The 21,036-nt window shown below is 46.5% G+C and overlaps 2 protein-coding genes across 2 annotated transcripts in view; both read right to left on the reverse strand.

Moving 5' to 3' along the window:
• Positions 1-464: 464 nt before the first annotated feature.
• LOC115094172 (programmed cell death 1 ligand 1-like) lies at positions 465-5,658 on the reverse strand. The gene is made up of 4 exons (XM_029606944.1): positions 5,325-5,658; positions 4,206-4,305; positions 1,217-1,274; positions 465-1,043 (listed from the first exon to the last, which is right to left on the reverse strand). Exons 2-4 carry the CDS (start codon positions 4,209-4,211, stop codon positions 652-654), a joined length of 456 nt encoding a protein of 151 aa, XP_029462804.1. The 5' UTR covers positions 4,212-4,305; positions 5,325-5,658; the 3' UTR covers positions 465-651.
• A 9,543-nt stretch (positions 5,659-15,201) lies between these two features.
• The window catches only part of LOC115094173 (serine/threonine-protein kinase NLK2-like), a 49,738-nt gene continuing 43,903 nt past the window's right edge, over positions 15,202-21,036 (reverse strand). The window contains exons 9-11 of the mRNA XM_029606945.1: positions 16,622-16,820; positions 16,292-16,385; positions 15,202-16,067 (exon numbers count right to left, since the gene is read on the reverse strand). Coding sequence (XP_029462805.1) covers positions 16,019-16,067; positions 16,292-16,385; positions 16,622-16,820 — 342 coding nt within the window. The 3' untranslated portion in view covers positions 15,202-16,018. The remainder of the gene's footprint in view (positions 16,068-16,291; positions 16,386-16,621; positions 16,821-21,036) is intronic.

A 21,036-nucleotide genomic window follows, 5' to 3' on the forward strand; every position in this document is an offset into this window, starting at 1 on the left:
ATGCAAGAAGTATTAACTTTAGAAAATGTTAATATATCTGATTTGTAAGTTTCTGGCACACAAATTAGTTTTGCATTCTAATAGAAGTCCTCAACATTTGGATTACTTTTCAAAGGGTTTAGGAGTCCCAACTTTGGTTAGAGAGTGCAAAAGTGATAAAGGAAAGACAAGAGAAAGCACAGGAGAAAGTCTTGTGAAGAACAGAGCGAATGCAGGCAGAAGAAGGGATTATAAAGAGGGAGAAGGCAGTGACAAAAAGGAAAGAAATGCACATGGCTAAAGGAATGACAGATGAGTAAGAGACAACTAAAACAGGAAAGAAAAGGAAGAAGGATAAAGAGAGAGCAGACAGAGCAAAAAGCAGAAACAGGAATGGAAAGGGAATGAAAAAGCCCAAGAGTTCAAAAGGTGAGCAAATTATTTTATTAATACAAAATACTTATCAGTTATCCAGCTAAATGACTTTGAATATGGACCTCTATATATTGTGAAACTAAATTGCTCAAAGTTTGCCACTGTGGAAACTCCCTTGAACCTACTACCTGCTTAGTGTTTGTACTAAGGAAAACATTTTCCCCAATTTGATCACCAGAAATCTGGTAGCCTTATTTGGCTCCTACCTAGAAACTAGAGCTAACATTTGAATACATCTCACATACCATAAACTTCCAGACTGGTCTCAGCATAGGCTAGGCCAGTGGCATCCATGACAACACAGCGGTATACTCCAACATCCGCCAACCTCACCCCTAAGAGTCTCAGGGAAGCGTTTCCACGTGCAGGTGGCCTGCGTGGCATCAGAGCTCTGCCATGATAGTCTGGGTGCTGCTGGGCTGAAGCATTGGGTTGGGCACCATTCCCATAGTGACTGTAGACCAGCTTTGATTCATGGTTGTAGTAGAAGTACCAGAGGATGGTGACTGGAATGTGGCCAGAAGAAGAGAGCCCCCTGCTCCTGCCATGGGAAAAGCTACAGCCCAGAGTGATATTGTATCCAAGTCTGGCACGGAGCACAGGATCAGAGGTGGAGACGGAAGGAGTTGCTGGAGGGAAGAAATAATGTGGCAATGATGGTCAGTGATTGTACAGAGAGAGATTCAGAGAGGGAGTGAAAGAAACAGACAGAATGAGTAACAAAAAGATAAAAAGGAAAAAAACAGAAGAACAGTTAAGGCCAAAATATATAACCCAACTTCAGTTTTGGTGCACACAGTACCTTCAACGAAGAGCTGCCATCCTGAAGAGACCAAGAGAGCCCTTAGGAGGAGGCCCACCTGAAACCGAAAGAGCAAAATAGAATAAATTCTCAGTCTCATAGCAATTATACCCACAGGGTAATGTCACTAAATACAGTATCTCCGTGTCTTCAAGGACAGGCACAGCCAAACTTGGTTTTGCCCGCCATTCTCTCTCTGTAATTTGTGGCTCTCAATTTCACTACACGGAGCAGGAGCTACAAATCCAAGAATGAAGCTAAGCCAGGTCTGGCAGGACCTGTCCCTGTTATCGGGAGCAATCGGGTAACCCTAACCCAGAGGAACAGTTTCAGAAGGGAGTCCTGGTTTATTTGTCTGTTTGAAAATTTCCATTCACCAGTGCAGTATGGACTAATACAGGTCAAAAAAATGAAGCAATAGGGTGTTATCAAAAAGCCCAGGACTTAAAATCTCCCTCCACTGGGTGACCCGGCAGCTCTGCCTAACAGTAGTGAATAGTTACATAGCCACGGCATGTTCTGAGACCTACACTGATAACAGTTTTCCAGCATACATTTCATGGTCTTGTACAGGAACAAAGCCCAGAACTTAGAAAACAGCAGAGGGAAGGGGTAGGAAGAACAGGGTGCCACGGGTGAAGCTGAGTGGGGGTTATGAGTAGGAGGAGTCAGGAGAATGCGCCTGGGAACATTACCCAACCCTTTCCTATAATAATAATAACTAACAACTCTATGTGATATAAGAGTATATAAGTATATTTACCAAGTATAATATATGAGAAAAACAAAACTAGCACTTATGAGAACGCCACCGGAAAGACAAACAAATTATATATCAGCACAATAAGCAAGAGTAAATATCTTAATCCCCCAACAAATAGGGAATGTTTATATGCAAAGGCCTAGCAGAAGCCGTTTCACTTTCCTGGTAAGAAGAGGGCTCCTGGCTCTCCCCAACCAGAGAATCAGCTAAGCAGTTCTCGTTTGGAGACATGTCAGCGCTGGAGACCCCTGGTCAGAGCAGAGATTTGTCTTGCTACCTGTCAGCTCTCCGCAGGGAATCCGAATGTGTCATAGGGTGTGTGCTGGGGTTATAGGCACTTTGAAATGGGACAGGCACCATTTGGTTTTCTTTGAGTATATTGCCAAATTAACAGATAAGAGAAACTTGCTACGTTTGTCTGAGGACCACTCGTAAATGGTAAAATTTGTAAGTTTTGTGTATATTCATTATTTCTCATATGTTACTATGTGACCACTACCTAATATTCTTTAAACTTATCATAATCTATAATCAAAATAATATCTAGAATAATATCTGCACTAGTACAAGTGGAGCAATCATAATAAAGCATGTAGAAACACTACTATGAAATCACTATAAAGTACCTGTGAATACTGTATGCAATTCTATAATATATTTCTTAATAAAAAGTTTTACTAAAACTAATCTGGACATATGCCAGGTGCTTCCAGCTTCAGCCATTTTTTTTTCAGAGCCTATACTATGTTCGCTGATGCAGCCAGCCAAGATCAAGATTTAACTCACAATATACTAGCTGGCATTAAAATAAGTAGCAATCTTATGACTAAGTCACGTTACCATTTTGTGCTCGTGACCTTGGAGCTTTGCAGACCTCAGGTTAGAAGAGGGGAAGGCTGCTGAAGGAGGAAACTATGAAGGCTGTGTGGAGGCAGTAAGATGTGCCAGAATGCTCTTAATAGCTCCTAGCAAAGGGAGTAAGAGCTATCTATCATCTCACACTGTGTGTATATTGTGTTATCTCTCTTAGCAAAATATATTCAGTGTTCCCTAGCAAGCTATGAACTGACCTTGAGCACAAGTGTCTTACATCCTCATTCACCATTCAGAACATTTTTACCACCACATCTTGTCAGTACTGACCTCTGATCATACTTCCACACATATTTGGGGACTATCTGATCACCATCACCTACATCAGGAGTCTTCTCGTCCTCTGTCACCTCACACTAATACACAGGGTGACCTCTGAGACAGCCCAGAATACGGGACGTCACTTTGGTAAATGCCGTATCAAACATTACATGTTTAAAAAAGTCTTCTGCTTCCCCCCCCCCCCCCCCCCCCCCGGCAGTCAAATTAACAGCAATGATGGCAGATTGGCAGCATGGGGTCACAGCAAGCACCCACTCCCAGCCTCTGCAGCTGCTCCCTCCATCATCCTGTGCTTCCTGATTGCAAAGAAAGTGCACAGCACTGGGGGAGGAAGAGCAGTCAAAGGGACAGAGGGGGCACATGCCCATCATGTCTCTCTCCTGTTGGACTGCCACTGCCCAGCCCAGAGTTCTGCATCCCTTCAAACGGAGAGGAGTCTGAGAGGAAGGGGAGATGGAAAGAAACCTGTGAAGGGTGGGGGAGGCAGGGAATGATAGAGAAGAAACTGAGGAGGAAGAGGGAAACAGAGGAATTTGGGGAGATAGGGAAGTGGAGAGAAGGGAAGGACCCTGCGTGGGGGGAGAGAGAGAACTCCAAGGGCAGGGGGAGATGAAACAGACCCCCCCCTGGGATGGGGGGAGGAACCTTAGATGGGTGGGAATAGGAGATGGAAAAGAATGTAAGGGGGAGATAGAGATGGATTTAAGGGGATGGGAGGAGAGGTATTTGAATGAGATGGGGGGAGAGAGAAAAGTGGGAGGGACTATGTGGAAAAAGGGAAGGGGAGAGAGGCACAAAAGGTAAGATGAGTATGCACAGGATGGGGGTGGGGGGGGGGGGAGAGAGATGGGATGTAGGGAGATACACCACACCTTCCGTATCACCCACCGCTCCTTTTTTCAAAATTCTAGATCTGCCCATGGGTGTCATCTGTGAAATTCATTCAGATTGCTTTTTCTGTGTATGGCCAAAGTGAAAAGCAGAACAATTTTGTGTCCTGGCCACACTAAGGAATAGAGCTTGCTGGGAGAAAATACGCAGAGAAAGAGGAGTGTCTTTTTCTGTACATACCTCCATCAGAACAGTGGGCTCCTCACCGTTTCAAAGGTTAACTAGTTACCTGGACACAGGATCTCCATGTGGGAAGCAGCCTAGCAGAAGCCAGAGGGTTCTGGAAAACAATAAAATAGATGCAACTAGATTGGCACAATACAGATATTTTCAACTCTAAGAATGTGTGAGGGAATCCTGCACTCCTGCTGTCTGTGCTGTACCTATTCTGTGATAGGGCAGTATGTGTCTGTGGTGGGGAGCTAGCACTACTGCTGCCTGTGATGGGGCAGTGTGTGTTTGAGGAGCCTGTACTGCCTGTGCGGTACCGGTTCTGGGATGAGAGAGAAAGAGATTGTGTGTCTGTGTATAGCCTGCATTGCCTGTGCTGAACCTGTTCTGTGATGAGAGTGTGTGTCTGTGTGTAGCCTGCACTGCCTGTGCTGAACCTGTTCTGTGATGGGACAGAGAGAGAGAGAGTGTGTGTGTGTGTCTGTGTGTAGTCTGCACTGCCTGTGCGGTACCTGTTCTGTGATGACAGAGGGTGTCTGTGTGTAGCCTGCACTGCCTGTGCGATACCTGTTCTGTGATGGGAGAGAGAGAGAGAGTGTGTGTCTGTGTGTAGCCTGCACTGCCTGTGTGATACCTGTTCTGTGATGGGACAGAGAGACAGAGTGTGTGTGTTTGTGTGTAGTCTGCACTGCCTGTGCGGTACCTGTTCTGTGATGACAGAGGGTGTCTGTGTGTAGCCTGCACTGCCTGTGCGGTACCTGTTCTGTGATGGGAGAGAGAGAGAGAGTGTGTGTGTCTGTGTGTAGCCTGCACTGCCTGTGCGATACCTGTTCTGTGATGGGACAGAGAGACAGAGTGTGTGTGTCTGTGTGTAGCCTGCACTGCCTGTGCGGTATCGGTTCTGTGATGAGGCAGTCTGTGTGTGCTGGTGGGGAGCTTTCATTGTTGCCTCCAATGCTGTACCTGTTCTATGGTGAGGCAGTATGTGTGAAGGAAGCTTGTGTTGCTGCTGCTGCCCAATCCGTACCTGTACTGAGGTGACAAACGAGAATGGGTGTGTGATAGAAACTTGCTCCAGTACTAAAGTAACATTTGAAAATATAACATGCAACAGTTCTACCACTTTACCTGAAGGAGAATCTCCATTAGTTATCTGTTGTAGTGCAGATAGATACTCTTCTTCCACTATCAGTGTACAAAGCTGTTTTAACAAAGGGGAATCTTTAGAAAATAAAGCAGGATAGACTTAGAAGACCCATTGGCTCTCTTGTAGTTAGACGTCTCTATCTCTTCAGTAGCTAGAGATTTCTGAAGGATCCTCCACAGTTTAGTACATCTCAGGATGTGGTCACGCCCCTAGGTTGAAACTCCTCCTTATTTCTCTCTTACCCTGCAGCTGTTAACAGCAGTCAGACCAGATTTTAGGGAAAAAGCAGCATAGCAAATTCTCCTCAGTCCCTCAAGAACAGGTTGGTGACTGAAAGAAAACTATTTCTAAAACAAGTTGGATTCTTTTCTTTAGAAATGGGTGTGGAAGAGTGTCAACCCTAAGAAGGTACAAACAAGTCTATACTATATTTTTTCTATGAGCGCAAGTCAAAACAAGAAACCTCAAAGCACAGTCCCTATAAAATTAAAAAAAAAAGACTATTGATAATCATTTAAAACTTACCGGTATATGCACCTTATTCTGTTGATTGTTAAAAATACAGATAACATACAGGTAACTATCAATATGGAATAGCCACTACTTGCTGCCAGCATTAGTGGCATGGGATCTTGGTACTTGTGTCTTGGATTGGCCGCTGTTGGAAACAGGATACTGGGCTTGTTGGACCCTTGGTCTGACCCAGTCTGGCAACTTCTTGTTAAACTGCTAAAAAAATAAATACTACAAAAGTAGGAACACCACCAAGAAAAAATCCTTATGTCATTTTGTGCTTAAATGCGTATTTTCAGGGGGCATGGCTTTAATATTGTCAAAGGTCTATACCCCTCTAATGTAGGCCTATAATGTCATGAAAGTCTAGTTTTAATTACCTAATTTCAATTAGCTAAGAAAATTGTTAAATCTAAAAAGTGCAAGATAAAAACTCAGTACAGAGGTTATAAATTTACTTATTCTTTTAGATGCTAATAACTTGGGGTGTACTGTAGCATACTTTGAAAATGCTCATATTTAATATGATTCCCCCCAAAAAGAGAAATTGGATGTCTAATCATATACAGGTGGCAATTTTCAAAGGATTTACGCACCTAAGAGATGAAATTAATTCTTACCTGATAATTTCCTTTCCTAGAATCCAGTCAGACCAGTCCAGATGCATGGGTTATGCCCACCAACCAACAGATAGAGACAGAGATCATCAGGTTCACTAATGTTGTCAACTATCAGGGAAGAAACCCTGGCAAATTGTCCTAAATTTAGCTCCCCAAATTTCTTCCCTTTATTAGAGAAAGATTACCCTGATAAACTTCTCCTTATTTATTTCCAGGCACCACCCTATATTAAAAAAAAACAACGAAAAAAAAAACACACCACACTGTTAGGCACAAACAGATAAGAAGTCACCCAGGTTTATTAACAATGCTTCCTGACAAACAAAATATATGTCATAATAGCAAATAAGATATATCATCACACATCATTATGACATTCTCAGTGACCCCAGTTTGACTTAAACACGTCACTGGGCAACAATTCACCATACAATAATCTCAGTGACTCACTCTAAACCAAACCTTTCCCTGAACCAAAAAGTAGTTTTTAGTAGCCTGTTACCATAAACTCTTTGTGATTGCCCTTTTAAAGAGTCATCAGCTTTGTTTTAAAATAGGAAAACAACATGCACAAATCCCACCCTTCATGGAAATCTCTCACCTGCAAGCTGGAACTGGGAATTGCCAGTGGCCGTCTTTTCCCAAATGCCCTGAAGTTCTCTCATGTGGGTGTCTCTCTCTCTCTCTGCTTCTGATGATGATGCTATTTTGAATGCTGCAGCAGTTGTGTGTACATTTCTGATAGTCTTGGCACTAGTGCTGTGACTCTCTCTTATATAGCTGGTTGTAACTGCACTATACACTATCAAATGTTACCGTATATGCACTGTCTCCTCTCTATACTAGAATTACACACAGACAGGCTGTTTATGCTCATATCTCAACAAATGCTACTGCACTTAAATAAAAAAAAATTCTCTTTATTCTTCACTCAATATTTTCTCATTATGTTTATCCACAATATAAATATTTCTCGTACAGAGAATATTACATTTTAAAATACATCACACCATTTACACCCCCTCACACATACCCATGCATTCATTCCAAACCTAAAACCCGTGTCCTCAAATAATATCCCTCCCCCCCCTCCCCATTTATACTCCTATCTCTTTTACTATTCTTCTGTTTATCTTCTTTTAACATGGCCAGAAGACAGCTATGGCTGTGAAACTGGTCCGAAGCCGCTATGTGGCCCAACAAAAGGAGCAGAAGGTGGGCCGTCACCTGCCTACTGCTGTGCACAAAGGCTGCCAGCGAGGCGAGGACCAGAGCCCAATCGCGGGGCAGAAATGCTCTTGTCTGCGCCATGTCTGGTTCCTATAAACTCCAGCTGAGGAGACAGGCAGAGGTAAGAGACTTTGGATACTTGATTACAAACCCCAAGGACTGCAAAGTCTGCACGGTCAGGGCTAAAGTGCTCACCGCCCCTGCGTGGGAGTCGCTCTTGATCAACCAGTCATTTAGGTACAGGAAAACATGCACCGCATGACGCCCGAGGTACGTGGCCACCACTGCTAAGAATTTGGTGAAGACATGAGAGGGGCTGAGACCAACCCAAAAGGCAGCACCCTTGTACTGGTAATGAACTTTCCCCACCATGAAGCGGCGGTATTTTCTGTGGCTGGGGAAGACAGCTATGTGAGCATAAGCCTCCTTGAGATCAAGGGAACAGAGCCAGTCTCCTCTTTTGAGGGACTCAGAGTGCCCAGAGAAACCATCAAACTTTTCTTTTAAGAGAAATTTGTTCAGTGCCCTGAGGTCGAGAATGGGGTGCAAGCCTCCATTTCTCTTCGGTATGAGGAAATACCTCGAACAGAACCCTCAGCCCTGTTGAGGGCAAGGAATGGGCTCTACTGCCCCTGCTATGAGAAGAGCAGAGCGTTCTGCCCGAAGTATGACCTGTTGGGCGGATGAACCCCACGATGGACATGGGGGAGAGTTCCCTGGGAGCCGTCTGACAATGGTAAAGACCCATTGGTCTGAGATGATGGACCCCCAGTGGTGGGCAAAGCAGATAAGCCTGCCTCCTTCCGGGGGATCCGACGCCGGGGGAATGTTTTGCTGACTCATGCTCCCTTGCTGCCAGTCAAAAGCCCATGGCCGGGGCTTGCTGCGGCACTGGCTGAAGCCTGGGTGCCTGCTGCTAACGGGAGCAGCCCCTGGAGCTAGTATGTGGTGTGCAAGCTCGAGAGGCTGGGGGGGGATAATATTTCCTCTACCTGTAAAAGGGCTTCCTGGAGCTGGGCTGGGAAGATTTCATGATAGAGGAAGGAGCATCTCAAGCACTAGTGGAGAGCTGCTGAAAGGTCTCGTAGTGGTCATTCAACTAAGCCACCACGTCCTGGACCTTATCCCCAAAGAGGCTCTCATCTGTGCAGGAGAGGTCGGCAGCTTTTCCTCTACCTCTGGGTGGAGGTCGGAAGCCTGGAGCCAGGCCATCCTGCAGGTGCCAATGCCCATGGCGGCTACTTGGGCCGTGGTCTCAAACACATTGTAGGTGGATCGCACCTGTTTGCCACCCTCTAACCCTTGCAGGACAATAGCTGAAAGCGACTCCTGCTGCTGCTACGGCAAGGTCTCCGCAACTTCCTGGACCGGTTTCCAGAGGTTTCAGTTGTATTGGGTCATGTACAACTGGTAGGTGGCAATACAGGCAATGAGCATAATGCCCTTAAAAACCTTTGTGCCCAGAGCATCCAGCTCCCTATGTTGTCTCCTGGGAGGGGCAGAAGCAGGAGTGTGGGAGATTTTAGCCTTTTTGAGGGTGGACTCTACAACCACCGACTGGTGGGGGAGGTGCCGCCTTTCAAATCCCAAGGCCTGCTGTACCAGATAGGTGGCATCTGCGTTCCTATTGACAGGAGAGATGGAGATCGGGTGTTCCCACATCTTAAGCAGAAGGTCCTTAAAGATGTCATGGGAACCGCCACGATCTCCTTGGAAGTGTCGACAAACTGGAGCACCTCCAGCATCTTATGCCGCATAGCTTCTTCCGTAAGAAGTTGAAAGGGGATAACCTCAGCCATGGCCCTGACGAACCCCGCAAAAGAGAGATGCTCTGGGGGGACTGACGCCTTTCCTCCGGCAGGGAAGGCTTGGAGAGGGGGGGTCATCAAAAAATTCAGAGGAAGACTCAGAGGAATCGTCCCCCCATGGGTCATAAGAGCCTTCCTCCTCACTTAGGCCAATGCGAGATTGTGGTGGGTGAGGCTCGTGGAGGATCCTAGCCCTGGGCTCAGAGGTCCCTGCGGGAAATCGACGGGTTCCCCAGCAATGAGGGAACCGAGGGTCACGGGAGGCCAGAGGGCTTGGGCAAAGGTTCAGGGGACCGAGGCCTCGGCAACGCAGCACTGGCCGCGTCTTCCTCCTCGGAGGAATCCAATGATATGGATCACTTCAGAGGGGGGCAACGGTGGCTGCTGGGGAACCGAAAGTCCCTTGTGTCGGGAGGTCACTGAGGACGTCTAGACACTCAAACAGAGGTGCTAGAATAGATGGCGGAGGCTCCGGCATGGGGGCCGGTGGAGGGGCGGCTCGATGCTCCGCAGAGCTCTGAGCACCGCAGTCTGCACCCTGTGGTCCAACTCCTCCTGAAAATCCGGTGAGGCCAGGACTAAGGGAGGGGGACGAGGCGTCACCGGCTTTTCCTCTGTCCTCCAAGGTGGCACGGTGCCCAGCACCAATGTTGGTGGGGAATGCCTGGGACTCCCAAGCACGTTGGAGGATGGGGCCTCCAAGGCACGGGGGTCGTTTCGGTGGCAGTATGGCAGCTGCCAGTATCGCACTGGAACTGGAGTTACACGCTGACGGAGACTGGTGTTGATGCTTGCGGGATCTCCCATGGTGCTTGGCCCGGTCTTTCCCCAGCACCAAGGAGGCGGAGGATCCAGATGTCCTGGAAACCAGTGAGATCATGGAGGACCGATCACCGTTCCCTCGGTCTTTCTAAGAAGTGGAAAGAGGAGTCGTGAGAGGGAGTGTATCAAGAGGCTCCCCTCAACCCCCTGGCGTCAATAACTCTGACGCGGGTGTGGATGGAGTGGACTTTTTAGGTCCAAAAGGTTTCTCCATCTTGTCAAGCTGCATGACTGCCTTTGGGGGTCATCTGGTCACACAGCTGACGCCCTCAGACGTTGTGCGAAGCCCCCAGGCGGAGGATGCAAACCTCATGTGTATTTGTGATGCACATGGTACGCAGGCAATGGGGACACAGACGAAAGCCAGACACCATGAAAATACCTGACATGCGGATGATGACCAGAGTCACCGAGAAGCAAGATACTGGGATTCGACCGCAAGGAAACAGAAAAACAGGGACTTTGAACCGAGGAGGCACTGACTGCGAAGTGGGCTCGACTATGGAACTAGGGGAAAAATACTGTACTTTCAAGCAAAAAACAAGGAAGTGGAGCTCCACGAACCGCGAGACAACTGCACCATGGAAAAAGACTGAAGGGGAACCTCATGCGGATAATGGCATGCTGAGCGTGCTGGTCAAAGCTTCTAGAAACTTTGACAAATGTTTTCTGTGTTGGGTTCCATCGAATGATGTCACCCACATGAGTACTACCATCCTGCTTGTTCTAGGAGAATGGGATTCTTCTTAGGTTCCGTCATGGAGTCCACCCCAGGAACTCTCAGGGTCTTCCGAGTCTGGGAAATCAGGGCCGGCAATTTGTCTCTATGGAAAAAAATGTAACATGGTCTGATATGGTTCTAAACCTGGAGGGATTTCTCCATCTTTCAAGGAATATGGATCGCCTTCTTCATCCGTGCTGAGTCCCTGCCAGGAACACCCTTGATGAGGTGAGGCATGTCTCGAAGTCTGCCGATAGGGCTGGGTGAGGGAGGCCTTACCGGCTGTGGTTCCAGCCGGATAGGTGCAAGTGAAGCAGACTGTGCCTGTACGAAAGGCTTGAAGGCCTTGAAAAAATTCCACCCAAGAGAAGGCCGCCGGGTCCATACCTAGCCCAGGAAGAACTGAAGTAGGTGCCGCTGAATTTCCCTCTCCTACGGAAGACCCAGCCCCGTGTACTTCCGGTTAAGGTTGTGGCTGACCCATCCTTAGAATGGGAAGAACGGGTTGGGCAAAGTCTGGGGAGGCCAACTATCCCTAGGCCTCTTCACAGTGCTGACATAAGTAAGAATCCAGGTCAGACTGCGTAGCCCTAATATGGCAAGCAGCGCAGAGAGAATGGCGCTTATGTTTCTTTGCTGCTGAAGCCATTAGAAATGGCAATTGCAAATTCAGCCGGCTCGCACTTGAAGACTTTTGTGCGCACAGATTTCGGGCCCCTGCTAAGTAGTTGTGCGCGTATTACTGTGTGCAAAGTTGTGCATGCACTTGTGCACACAGTGCGTGCGCAGAGCCGGCAAGCACCGTGCTTACCGACGCTGTATGGAGGGCAATGCAAGGCGCACAAAACTGCACGCAAGATGGCGTCGACTAAGCCTGAAGCGGGGCCTAGCCCATTAGCTCAACCCGCTCAGATGCCCACTTCCCTTTACACCAACGGATTGGGAATGACGTCAGTACGGTGTGCCGAACATGGAGAACGGAGGAAGTCTTATCAAAACCCCTCCAACGTCTCTGATTGGGAAATCCTCTTTTTTTTTTTGTACTTACCTGGGCTCATCACTTACCGGCTGAGTACAGAGATGGTCTCTGGCTGTGGGCAGAGATGGCTTTGGCCGTGACTGCTGCGCTCGGCTTCCCGCACCCACTGTCTTTCAGCTATTTCATCAGCAAAGTCCATGCCGGGAACCGGCTAGCAGACCAAGGAATACCTCTGAGGGATCTTGGAAATTGCCTCAGGAATTCTCAACTGGAGGAGGGACCTTTAGGTTATCACCGCAGGAGAGCGGGGCTCAATCTTTCTCCAATTTAAAGGTAGAATTTCTTCTTCTAAAGAATACAGCGATCCTAATAGGAAAAGCACGTCACATCTGCTAGGAGATGGAGAGATACTGAATGGCTGAGGTCACTGCAGGGGTGTTATTCTAAGGTGTCGTCAGCTTTGAAACCTGACTCCGTCTCCATCTCCATCTACTAGCAGGGGAGCACATAACCCATTGGGGTCCTACATGCTAGGAAATGTAGAAACAATGCAGAAGGCATGGTGAAAACTACAATTGCTTATTTTACCATAAATAATTAAGAGAGTACAGAAAAAAATTTGACAGCGGGGAAAAAGGGTGGCAAGTGACTATAATCCCCCTTCCATGTGAGTAGGCGAATGTTGGGATGCTTCTGTGAGACAGTCTACTAAAAGCCAGCTCCTCTTTCTTTGATCAGAAAGATGGTTGTTCTCCGAGTTTGGTGATGTGGAGAATGTAAACAAAGGAAGAAGTGTGATAGAAAAATGTGCAACACAATTTATTGGAGACACTAGTTACAATCAAAGGGGTTTTAATAATAATTACAACAAAATTACAACTCAACAAGGCTCAAGAGATTAGGAAACGTCCGGTTGGTTTTTTTTTCCATGTTTGTAAAACCAAAATAGGACGTTTTACAGCAACAAAATAAGGTTAAAAAAAAAGTCAACACTTCACAGAATAAGAGGTAGATTTTCTGAGTGGAATTGGAAACACAGTAACAAAAATTAAAGAAAAAAAAAAAAGTCATCCCCTCTGTTTCCCTCTCCCTAAAAAAAACACACAAACACACATTCTAGGTCAGACACGCACATGTACCACAGTATAAATATACAGGACTTAGCATGGGGGCTAAGAAATGAAGGAGCAGGTCAAGAGAGACAGTTGAAACTCTGGGGAATAGGGTTTAACCCCATCATGAAATACAACTGAACCCTTCAAAAGCTCTTTTGAGGGTTGGGTTTTTTTTTGGCGATGGGGAGGAAGATTGAGAGGATTGGGTCGAGGAATTGTGTAGGACAGGGATCTCCCTACTGCCCCATTCTGGTCAGAGCAGTACAGGGAGAGTGGAGGGCTAAGGAGTGCAGAGGATGGGGAGTGGGGGGAACAGATAGGATGCAGAGAAATAAACTGGGTCAGTCTCTTACTTTCAGTAAGATCCCTCTGACTGAAGGCCCCTTCTTCATAACCCATGTTCTGAAGGGAGACTTAAGGTCAATGCTGGGTGTTTTGGACACCCCTCTTTTCCCCTCTGTTGTATTTTGGTACCTTTAAGGTGCCTATTCCCAAATGAAAGCAGCAAGGACTATAAGTCCCACAATGCACTAGGAGATGGAAATTCAGAGAACCAGGAATGGCCCTGAAAGTCTCCAGACAGGAACTGGGGTCATCGGGTCAGTTCTATAGCACTAAAGTATTTTATCAGCAGTGTCCCATTAGCACTTTCTTTGATGGGTTACAGGAAGTGGGTACTTCTCTGGAGATGGGGTCCCCAACTCCACTGCATTCTTCCACTATAATTATATTATTCCCTCTCTCTGAATTAGACTCACTCTGCTGTAACTGTGATGCTTGGGCTCCCCTAGCCGGTCTAATTTTCAAAGTATTCCTGTGAGTATGCATGAGATCAGTTTGCATATTGGGTTTAAGAGCTAAATTAATGTTAAGCCTCATGTACATTGATTAGGGATATCTTGAAAACTAGCTAGGAGTATCCTGAACCCTCACTTGAGCACCTTTGTCTCTCCAGCATAAGGCTCCTATAATAAAGCACACCGTTACTCTATAAAGGTTCCTCTCAGGGTAATGCCTCCAGATGGGTTGATTTTTCACATACCTCGACAGGAATGAACCTCACACACAAGCCAGGGTATGCTGAGTATGATCTCAGTCTATCAAGTTTACTGCTAATGCCCTTCTTAATATTTGCATTATGACAAAGAGAGCTTTCCCTGGAGTTCAGGAGGTGTCATATGTACAGGCAACATGTCCAGATGTGCCTGAAAGGTCTTTGTAATCAGGCCAGTGCCACCAAATACAATTAGGACAATTTCTGTATCTTTCTGCCACATTGTCTTGGTCTCTAGTTGCATCATTTGGTACTTGAGGATCTTCTCTCTCTTTCCACATACAGTCCGCAGATTAGTCACTTGGCACTGACACTTCTATCAGCCATGCTGTTCCTGTGCATCAAGCTTCTTATCAGTAGGCACAGGATTGTCCCACGGGATTATGCCGTCTTCATTCTCTATAGTTCTCTCAAGGTCATGATCCCAGTGCTTTTCCTGCACCTTGATGGCTGCTGGACCTGACCTCCTTTACACCCTGTTCTAAGTGCACTGCCCTCCTATAATACGGATTTCTCTGCTGCAACCCTCTCCAATATATTTATACCACATTATAAGCACTCTCCCTCCAAAAACAGGGTCTTCTTTGCTAAGATTACAACCCCATTACAAGCATGCATTCTCTGTGTAAGGCTCTTCTTTGATAAAATTCACCCTCCTCAGTCCATATAAACTTGCCAGTGGCTTTAAGGCTTGGACCCTTCCAGATCATTGACACGCTGCACAATTTTGTAATTCCTAGGAAAGCAGAGCAAATCAAGATTTTATGACTGGGGTGAAGGAGAGAGCGTATCATGTGCCAAGGTTGAAAAGGTTAAAACCCAGATAAACACACATCCACCCGAGGCTCAAGAACTCCAGAGAAACAGGTGGAAAGCAGACAACAAGTCTTACGAGTGCAGAAATCAAACCACTCTGTCCTGGAAGATGAGATACATGGATCCAGCTTTCTCCCCTCCGCCCTCCCCCCCCCCCCATTTCCCTCCCTGCCCCCTTGAGAGCAGCATTTGAAAGAGAAAAAGAAAGCACCACGTGAAGAGCAGGAGGCGGCGGTCAGACAGCAGCCACAGGCGCCGCAACTCCGGGCCTGCGCAGATAGGCCGCGGGCTCCCGTAACGTCTGCCATCAACCAGAGACTGTCCAGAAGGGCAGAGCGCTTCAGTATAAGATTTCTCAACAATATAAAGAGGAAGGAAAGCGTGCTAGGCACAGATAGTAAAAAAAAAAAAAAAAAGTGGACCCACTATGCACCACGGGGTGGGGGTGGGGGAGGTTTCCTGAGGGGGGAGGGGGGACGACTGATGATTACTTGCAGTGGACTTAAGGTGCCACATAACGATCACTAGCATTAAGTGATGACCCCCCTAATAGGCGAGACTAAATTCATTACGGTGGATCTGCTTTTATAGAGAACTATGTCTATATCACACATGCCCGAAACAGCCACAGGGACTGGGTTTCCTTTATCCCACCTGCCATGAAGGAAGGGGAAAGGACACCACAGGTAAGACAGGGAGACAGAAGGAGAACAAAGACGATCGGAACTGCCTGAGCAGAGTTAAGAACACAAACTCTAAAACATTAAAAAAAAAAAAAATGACCGTACACGTTCAGTGTAAGGGCTTAATTGTCAGTAGACAGTGCCCGCTGCCAGAAGCTCGGGACAGAGCCAGACATCGCACCGACCTTCCATCACCGCCCTCTGCCCCAATCCTTCCATTTTTCTAGGCTTTAGGGATTTTTTTTTCCCCCCTGGTTTTCTTTCGTTTTGAGTTTGTTTTTGTGGTTTTAGTTTAATCCTTAGATTAGTAACTTTCATCTTTCTTCTTTCTTGGATACCTTGGATGAATGCCAAGCTGTGGATCTGTGCATAAAACAGAAGAAAGGAAGGGATGCTCGTTAGTTCTGAGCCAGTACCTTCACCGTCAGCCAGAAAAATTTAGCAAAAGGAGGTAAAAATCTGCAACCGACACCCCAGCAGGGTGCTAGGAGGGGTACTGCCCACAGCTAGTAACATGGAGGGGTTTCGCAATTCCTGCAGGCCCAGAGAAAGGAATGACACTGGCTTCGGGGAGGGAATGCACCTACCGAATGAACGTTTTGAAGGCTGCAGATTGCGGGTTGATGCAGAGCGGTGCTCGTTTCCCCTGCTGATGGTCAGTTATAAAATGATGGACTAGTTCTGGAAGAGAAGAAACCAAGAATAATTACGGCATCCAACCGACTGCAAACTTTCCAAACTGCAGGGTCTGATCTCTGAGCACTATGAAGTTTTTCTACATCGCTTTGAGTGCTTTTTTTTTTTTTTTTTTAAAGAAAATCTGGAAAGCGATTCACACGTTTTATTACATAAATAAAACGTGCCCGCTCAGCCGCAGCTGACCTCATTCTACTTTCTCTTTCTTGCGGTGCACAGACCTTTGACCTGCCAGACGGAGGCCAGGTTCTTCTCGTAGGAATCGTCAAACTTGGGGCTGGCGCTGGGCTCAAACTCAGCAGTGTAGACGCGGCCGGCGGCCACGGAGAAGCAGCAGGTGCACATGCAGGTGTGGTAGCGCAGTCGCCCTTCGTCCAGGTATGGGTGAGTGAGTGCATCCTTTGCAGAAATCCGCTTCAACTGCAACAGCCCGCCAAAAAAAAAGCCAGAATTAACCACTTTTTTTTTTTTATAAGACACATAGGGGGTAATTTTCAAAAGGAGTTACGCATGTAAATGTAACTACTATTGTAGCAATTTCCAAAAGCCATTTACTGGAGTAAAGTGCACTTACACAAGTAAATCCTATGGACAATTCAATGGCATATATTATAGCAATTTTCAAAAGCCCACTTACTCAAGTAAAGTGCATTTACTCGAGTAAAACCCTGTTTTACTCGAGTAAATGCTTTTTAAAATCAGGCCCATAATGTATGTACATGTAATATATCATTGTATTTCTTTATGGGTTTTTATATGGTGTCCCAGTCTTTAGAGAAAGTAAAGTGCAACACGGACAACAGTGCAGCCAAACTGAGGGAATTGGGCATCAGGCTAAGCCAACGTGAACAGGTGGGTGATGGTGGCCACCTGGATATCAGGTGGAAGCCTGCTCCATGAGGTGGATACTAAGAGAGCGAAGCAAGCAAACAGAGAGACAGGAGGCAGCAGGAAAATGCAAGGTTCGGAACAGAGAGCGCGAACAATTTTTAAGGCAGAGAGATACCGAGGGGATAGGCTATGGATGAACGTGAAAGTGAAGAGGAGTCCTCCGAGCATGGTGAGCCAGCGCGATGAGCAGGAATAGAGGCCTGATGACGTATATACGCGCAGCAGAACGCAGACCCGCGAGGGGACTGCTCCAGGAGTCTAATCTGGAGAAGCAGGCTGCGCACAAAAGTCCACGACAGGCATCTCGTGTAACTTTAACAATGTTAAAGCAGAACAGTTTTCAAATGTGGACAGTGAGGGAAAGAGCAGGAAACAGCAGCAGCCCAGATTTTTTTTTTTTTTAAGCAAAGTCAGAGAATCTAATGACAGAAAATCATTCCCACCCAGCTTCTCAGCTCTATTTCCCCTGCAGTCATCCCTTCCATCCGTCACAGCCTCAATCTATCACTTTACACTGTTACTATTCAGGCTGCCTTCAAAAGGCAAGTAATTACAGCACTCCTCGGAAAACCCTGACTGGTTCCTGCCTGCTCTGCTATCACCCCATCTCCCTCCTCCCTCCTGCTTCCAAACTACTTCAGCGGGCTGTTCACCTTCCACTGTCTTCACTTTCTTTCATCTCAAGGCATTCTTTATCCACTCCAGGCCTGGTTTCCACCCTCTGCATACCACAGAAACAGCCCTTGCCAGCGTCGCCAATGGCCTGATAATGGCTAAAAACCAAAGGCTTTTACTCCTAGACCCATCTGTTGCCAAGTACACCTCGTCCTCACTTGGATTTCAGGACTCCGTCCTAGCTTGGTTCTCTTCTTACCTTTCCCGCTGCACTTTTGGCGTTGTCCTCTGCCGGAACCTGCTCTACTGCCATCCCAATATCAATTGGTGTACCTCAGGGATCTGCCTGGGCCCTCTTCTCTCTGTAAACTAATTCCCTTGGTGCTCCGATCTCTTCTCATGTCTTTCAATTCCGTCTTTATGCTGATGCCCACATTTCTTTCCCTACACCAGACATTTCATCAATAATCCAGTCTCAAATCTCAGCCTGTTTGTTTGACACTGTTGCCTGGATGTCCCACCACTGTCTTACTCTCAACATGGCCACGACAGAGCTCCTTATCTCCACCCCCTGCCCCCCAAGCCCACCTTCCCTTTTCCTCCTTTCTCTATTTCTGTGGAGAATGCTGTAATCCTCCCATCCCCTCAGCACATTACCTTGGGGTTATCTTCACCTCCTCTCTCTTCTTCCCTACACAAATCCAAAAACACTGCTAAAATGTGCCATTTCTTTTTCTATCATCATCATCATCATCATCATCATCATCATCAAAATTCATCTCGTCCTTTCTGAGCACACTAGCAGAAGCCTTATCCACTCTCTCATCACCTCCTGCTTAGACCTGTGCAATCACACCTCATAGGTCTCCCAGTGAATCATAATCTCTCCACTACAACCCATCCAAAATTCAGCTGCATGACTTATCTTTCACTAAAGGCGCCTCACACCCATAAAATCCCCCTCTTCTGAAATCACTACTTGGCCTACCTATCTGTTTCCACATGCAGTTCAAGCTCAACTTATGCATTTACAGGAGCCTTCACTCTGCAGCTCCTCAATACCTATACCCTCGTTGTAAATTCCACTCCTCAGGAAAGTTTCTACTTTCTGTTCCTTTCTCTTCTACCGCCATTTCCCGACGCCATGCTTTCCACTTTGACGTACCATATACTTGGAAGAGACTTCCTGAGTTGTTGCATCATGCTCCCTCTCTTGCCTTCTTTAATTCCAGTCTAAAAACCTATCTTTCTATGGCTGCTTTTAAATCTTAACCCTGATAATCCCATTGACAGGCCGATACAGTATGGTGTGCTCAGCGGAGTGCACTGTTTAACCTAAAATTGGCCATGAGTTTTTGATACACGTCTATTACCCTTTATACAATAAGGGGTTTAACGTGTCAAAAACACGCAGCCAACCCCCTCCAAAAACTAACAGCGCTCATCATATGCAAATGCATGTTGATGAGGCTATTAGTTTGTTCCCGTTTGTTATCCGTTCCATCCCATTCATGATTTTATAAATTTCAATCATATCCCTTCTCAGTTATCTCTTTTCCAAGCTAAAGAGAACTAATCTGTTTAGTCTTTCTCCTTAAGGGAGCTTTTCCATCCCCTTTATCATTTTTGTCACCCCTCTCTCTACTTTTTCTATGGCTGCTATATCTTTTTTGAATGGCCCATCAACACCAGTGGCACCGAGGAGGAGCTTGGAACAGCAGTGGCAGTCATAGCAGCCAGCTCACACATTCCACGTTAGATACGTCGAGACTTGTCTGATGGACAGTGCCAGGGGATGTTTCTTTTTGTGCTCCTCCCCAAATAGGATGGGGTCTTAGTAGGCCACATCTTGGAGGAGCACTGTGCATAAGAGATGGATGCCCTGGACGGCATCAGGTCCAGATAGAAGAGGTGGCTCAGCACCATGAGGATCTTAAGCACCATGGAAGATGACGGCACCTGTAGGGGAGGTCACCTCCCACCTCGGGGTCAAGGCAGGCTCTGCTCCAGTGGACGATCACGTCAACTTCTTTGATGCTGAGGGAGAAGGCCCAGGTATGACCTACAGCACTGAAATCAACAGAAGATCAAGAATGGAAGAGGATTATGATGGAAGGGATGTATGCAGGTGGCTGAATTCCATTAAACGTATGAGGGCCTCAAGCTAAACTAACAGAAATCCATAGACTCGTTCAATGAGAGGAAATCGAGAGTTTACAGACAGCATATTCCAGAGCTTTAGAAAGAAAAGGGTGAAGATCAATAGTGTAGCAGCAAAATATAGCATTAGGCTCAAGAGAAGGTTGTTTGTTTTTTTTTAAATGTCGTCTTTATTCATTTTATAAAGCCAAACATGAATTAATAGTATACACATACAAGGTATATTCTAATTGCAAGAGTTGAATAGCCACCCCACAATGCTCCAGTAGGATGTGACTTGAAAGAGAGTATGGTAGAGTGGCAGAAAATATATTATCATCAAATGCTTGGCATCCCTCTCCCCCTTTCCAAAGGCCCCTCAAGAGAAGATTTTTCAGACTAGGCCAGGTGGTGGCTGGCTTGAAGAAATCAGGGTTTACACCCATAAGACAAGCGTTCAAAATAAACAGAAGGGGAAACTCACTGTTTCCGAGGAGAAGAGGGGCGGGAAGAGGAGCAGAAAGAGAGGCAGGCAGCCTTCAGCTCCAGTTTGGAAAAGAAAAAGTGATTAAATACAAAACCCAAACTTTGCTCAGAAAGATGTATTGAGGAGGCCAAAACAGGGAAAAACAAAGTGTGCGTTAGCAGTGGAGATTGGGAACTGGCAATGGTAAAGATCTTCTGCAAGAAAGAATCCCTGAAACGTGCAGGGGGTGAGCGAAACATGAACAGGTGCAGCAGGACAACGCAAGAGACCCTTGAGGATAGCAAAGAGTCAGCGGAGGATCTTGCCATGCTAATTGAGGAAGTAAAGGAGAAGTAGAGTGAGCCCTATGGCTGCAGGCCAGATTGGGGCCTGAATGTTTTACATCGGGATTCAGTCTGATGAAATTGTAATAGACGGAGGTAGAAGCTCAGACTTGGTCACTGACTGCAGTGCAACTAACTTACAGGGAAAGGGCAGAAGCTTTCACAAACTGCAGTGCTTGTG

This window comes from Rhinatrema bivittatum, chromosome 6 (genome assembly GCF_901001135.1).
Source record: "Rhinatrema bivittatum chromosome 6, aRhiBiv1.1, whole genome shotgun sequence".
Taxonomy (NCBI): domain Eukaryota; kingdom Metazoa; phylum Chordata; class Amphibia; order Gymnophiona; family Rhinatrematidae; genus Rhinatrema; species Rhinatrema bivittatum.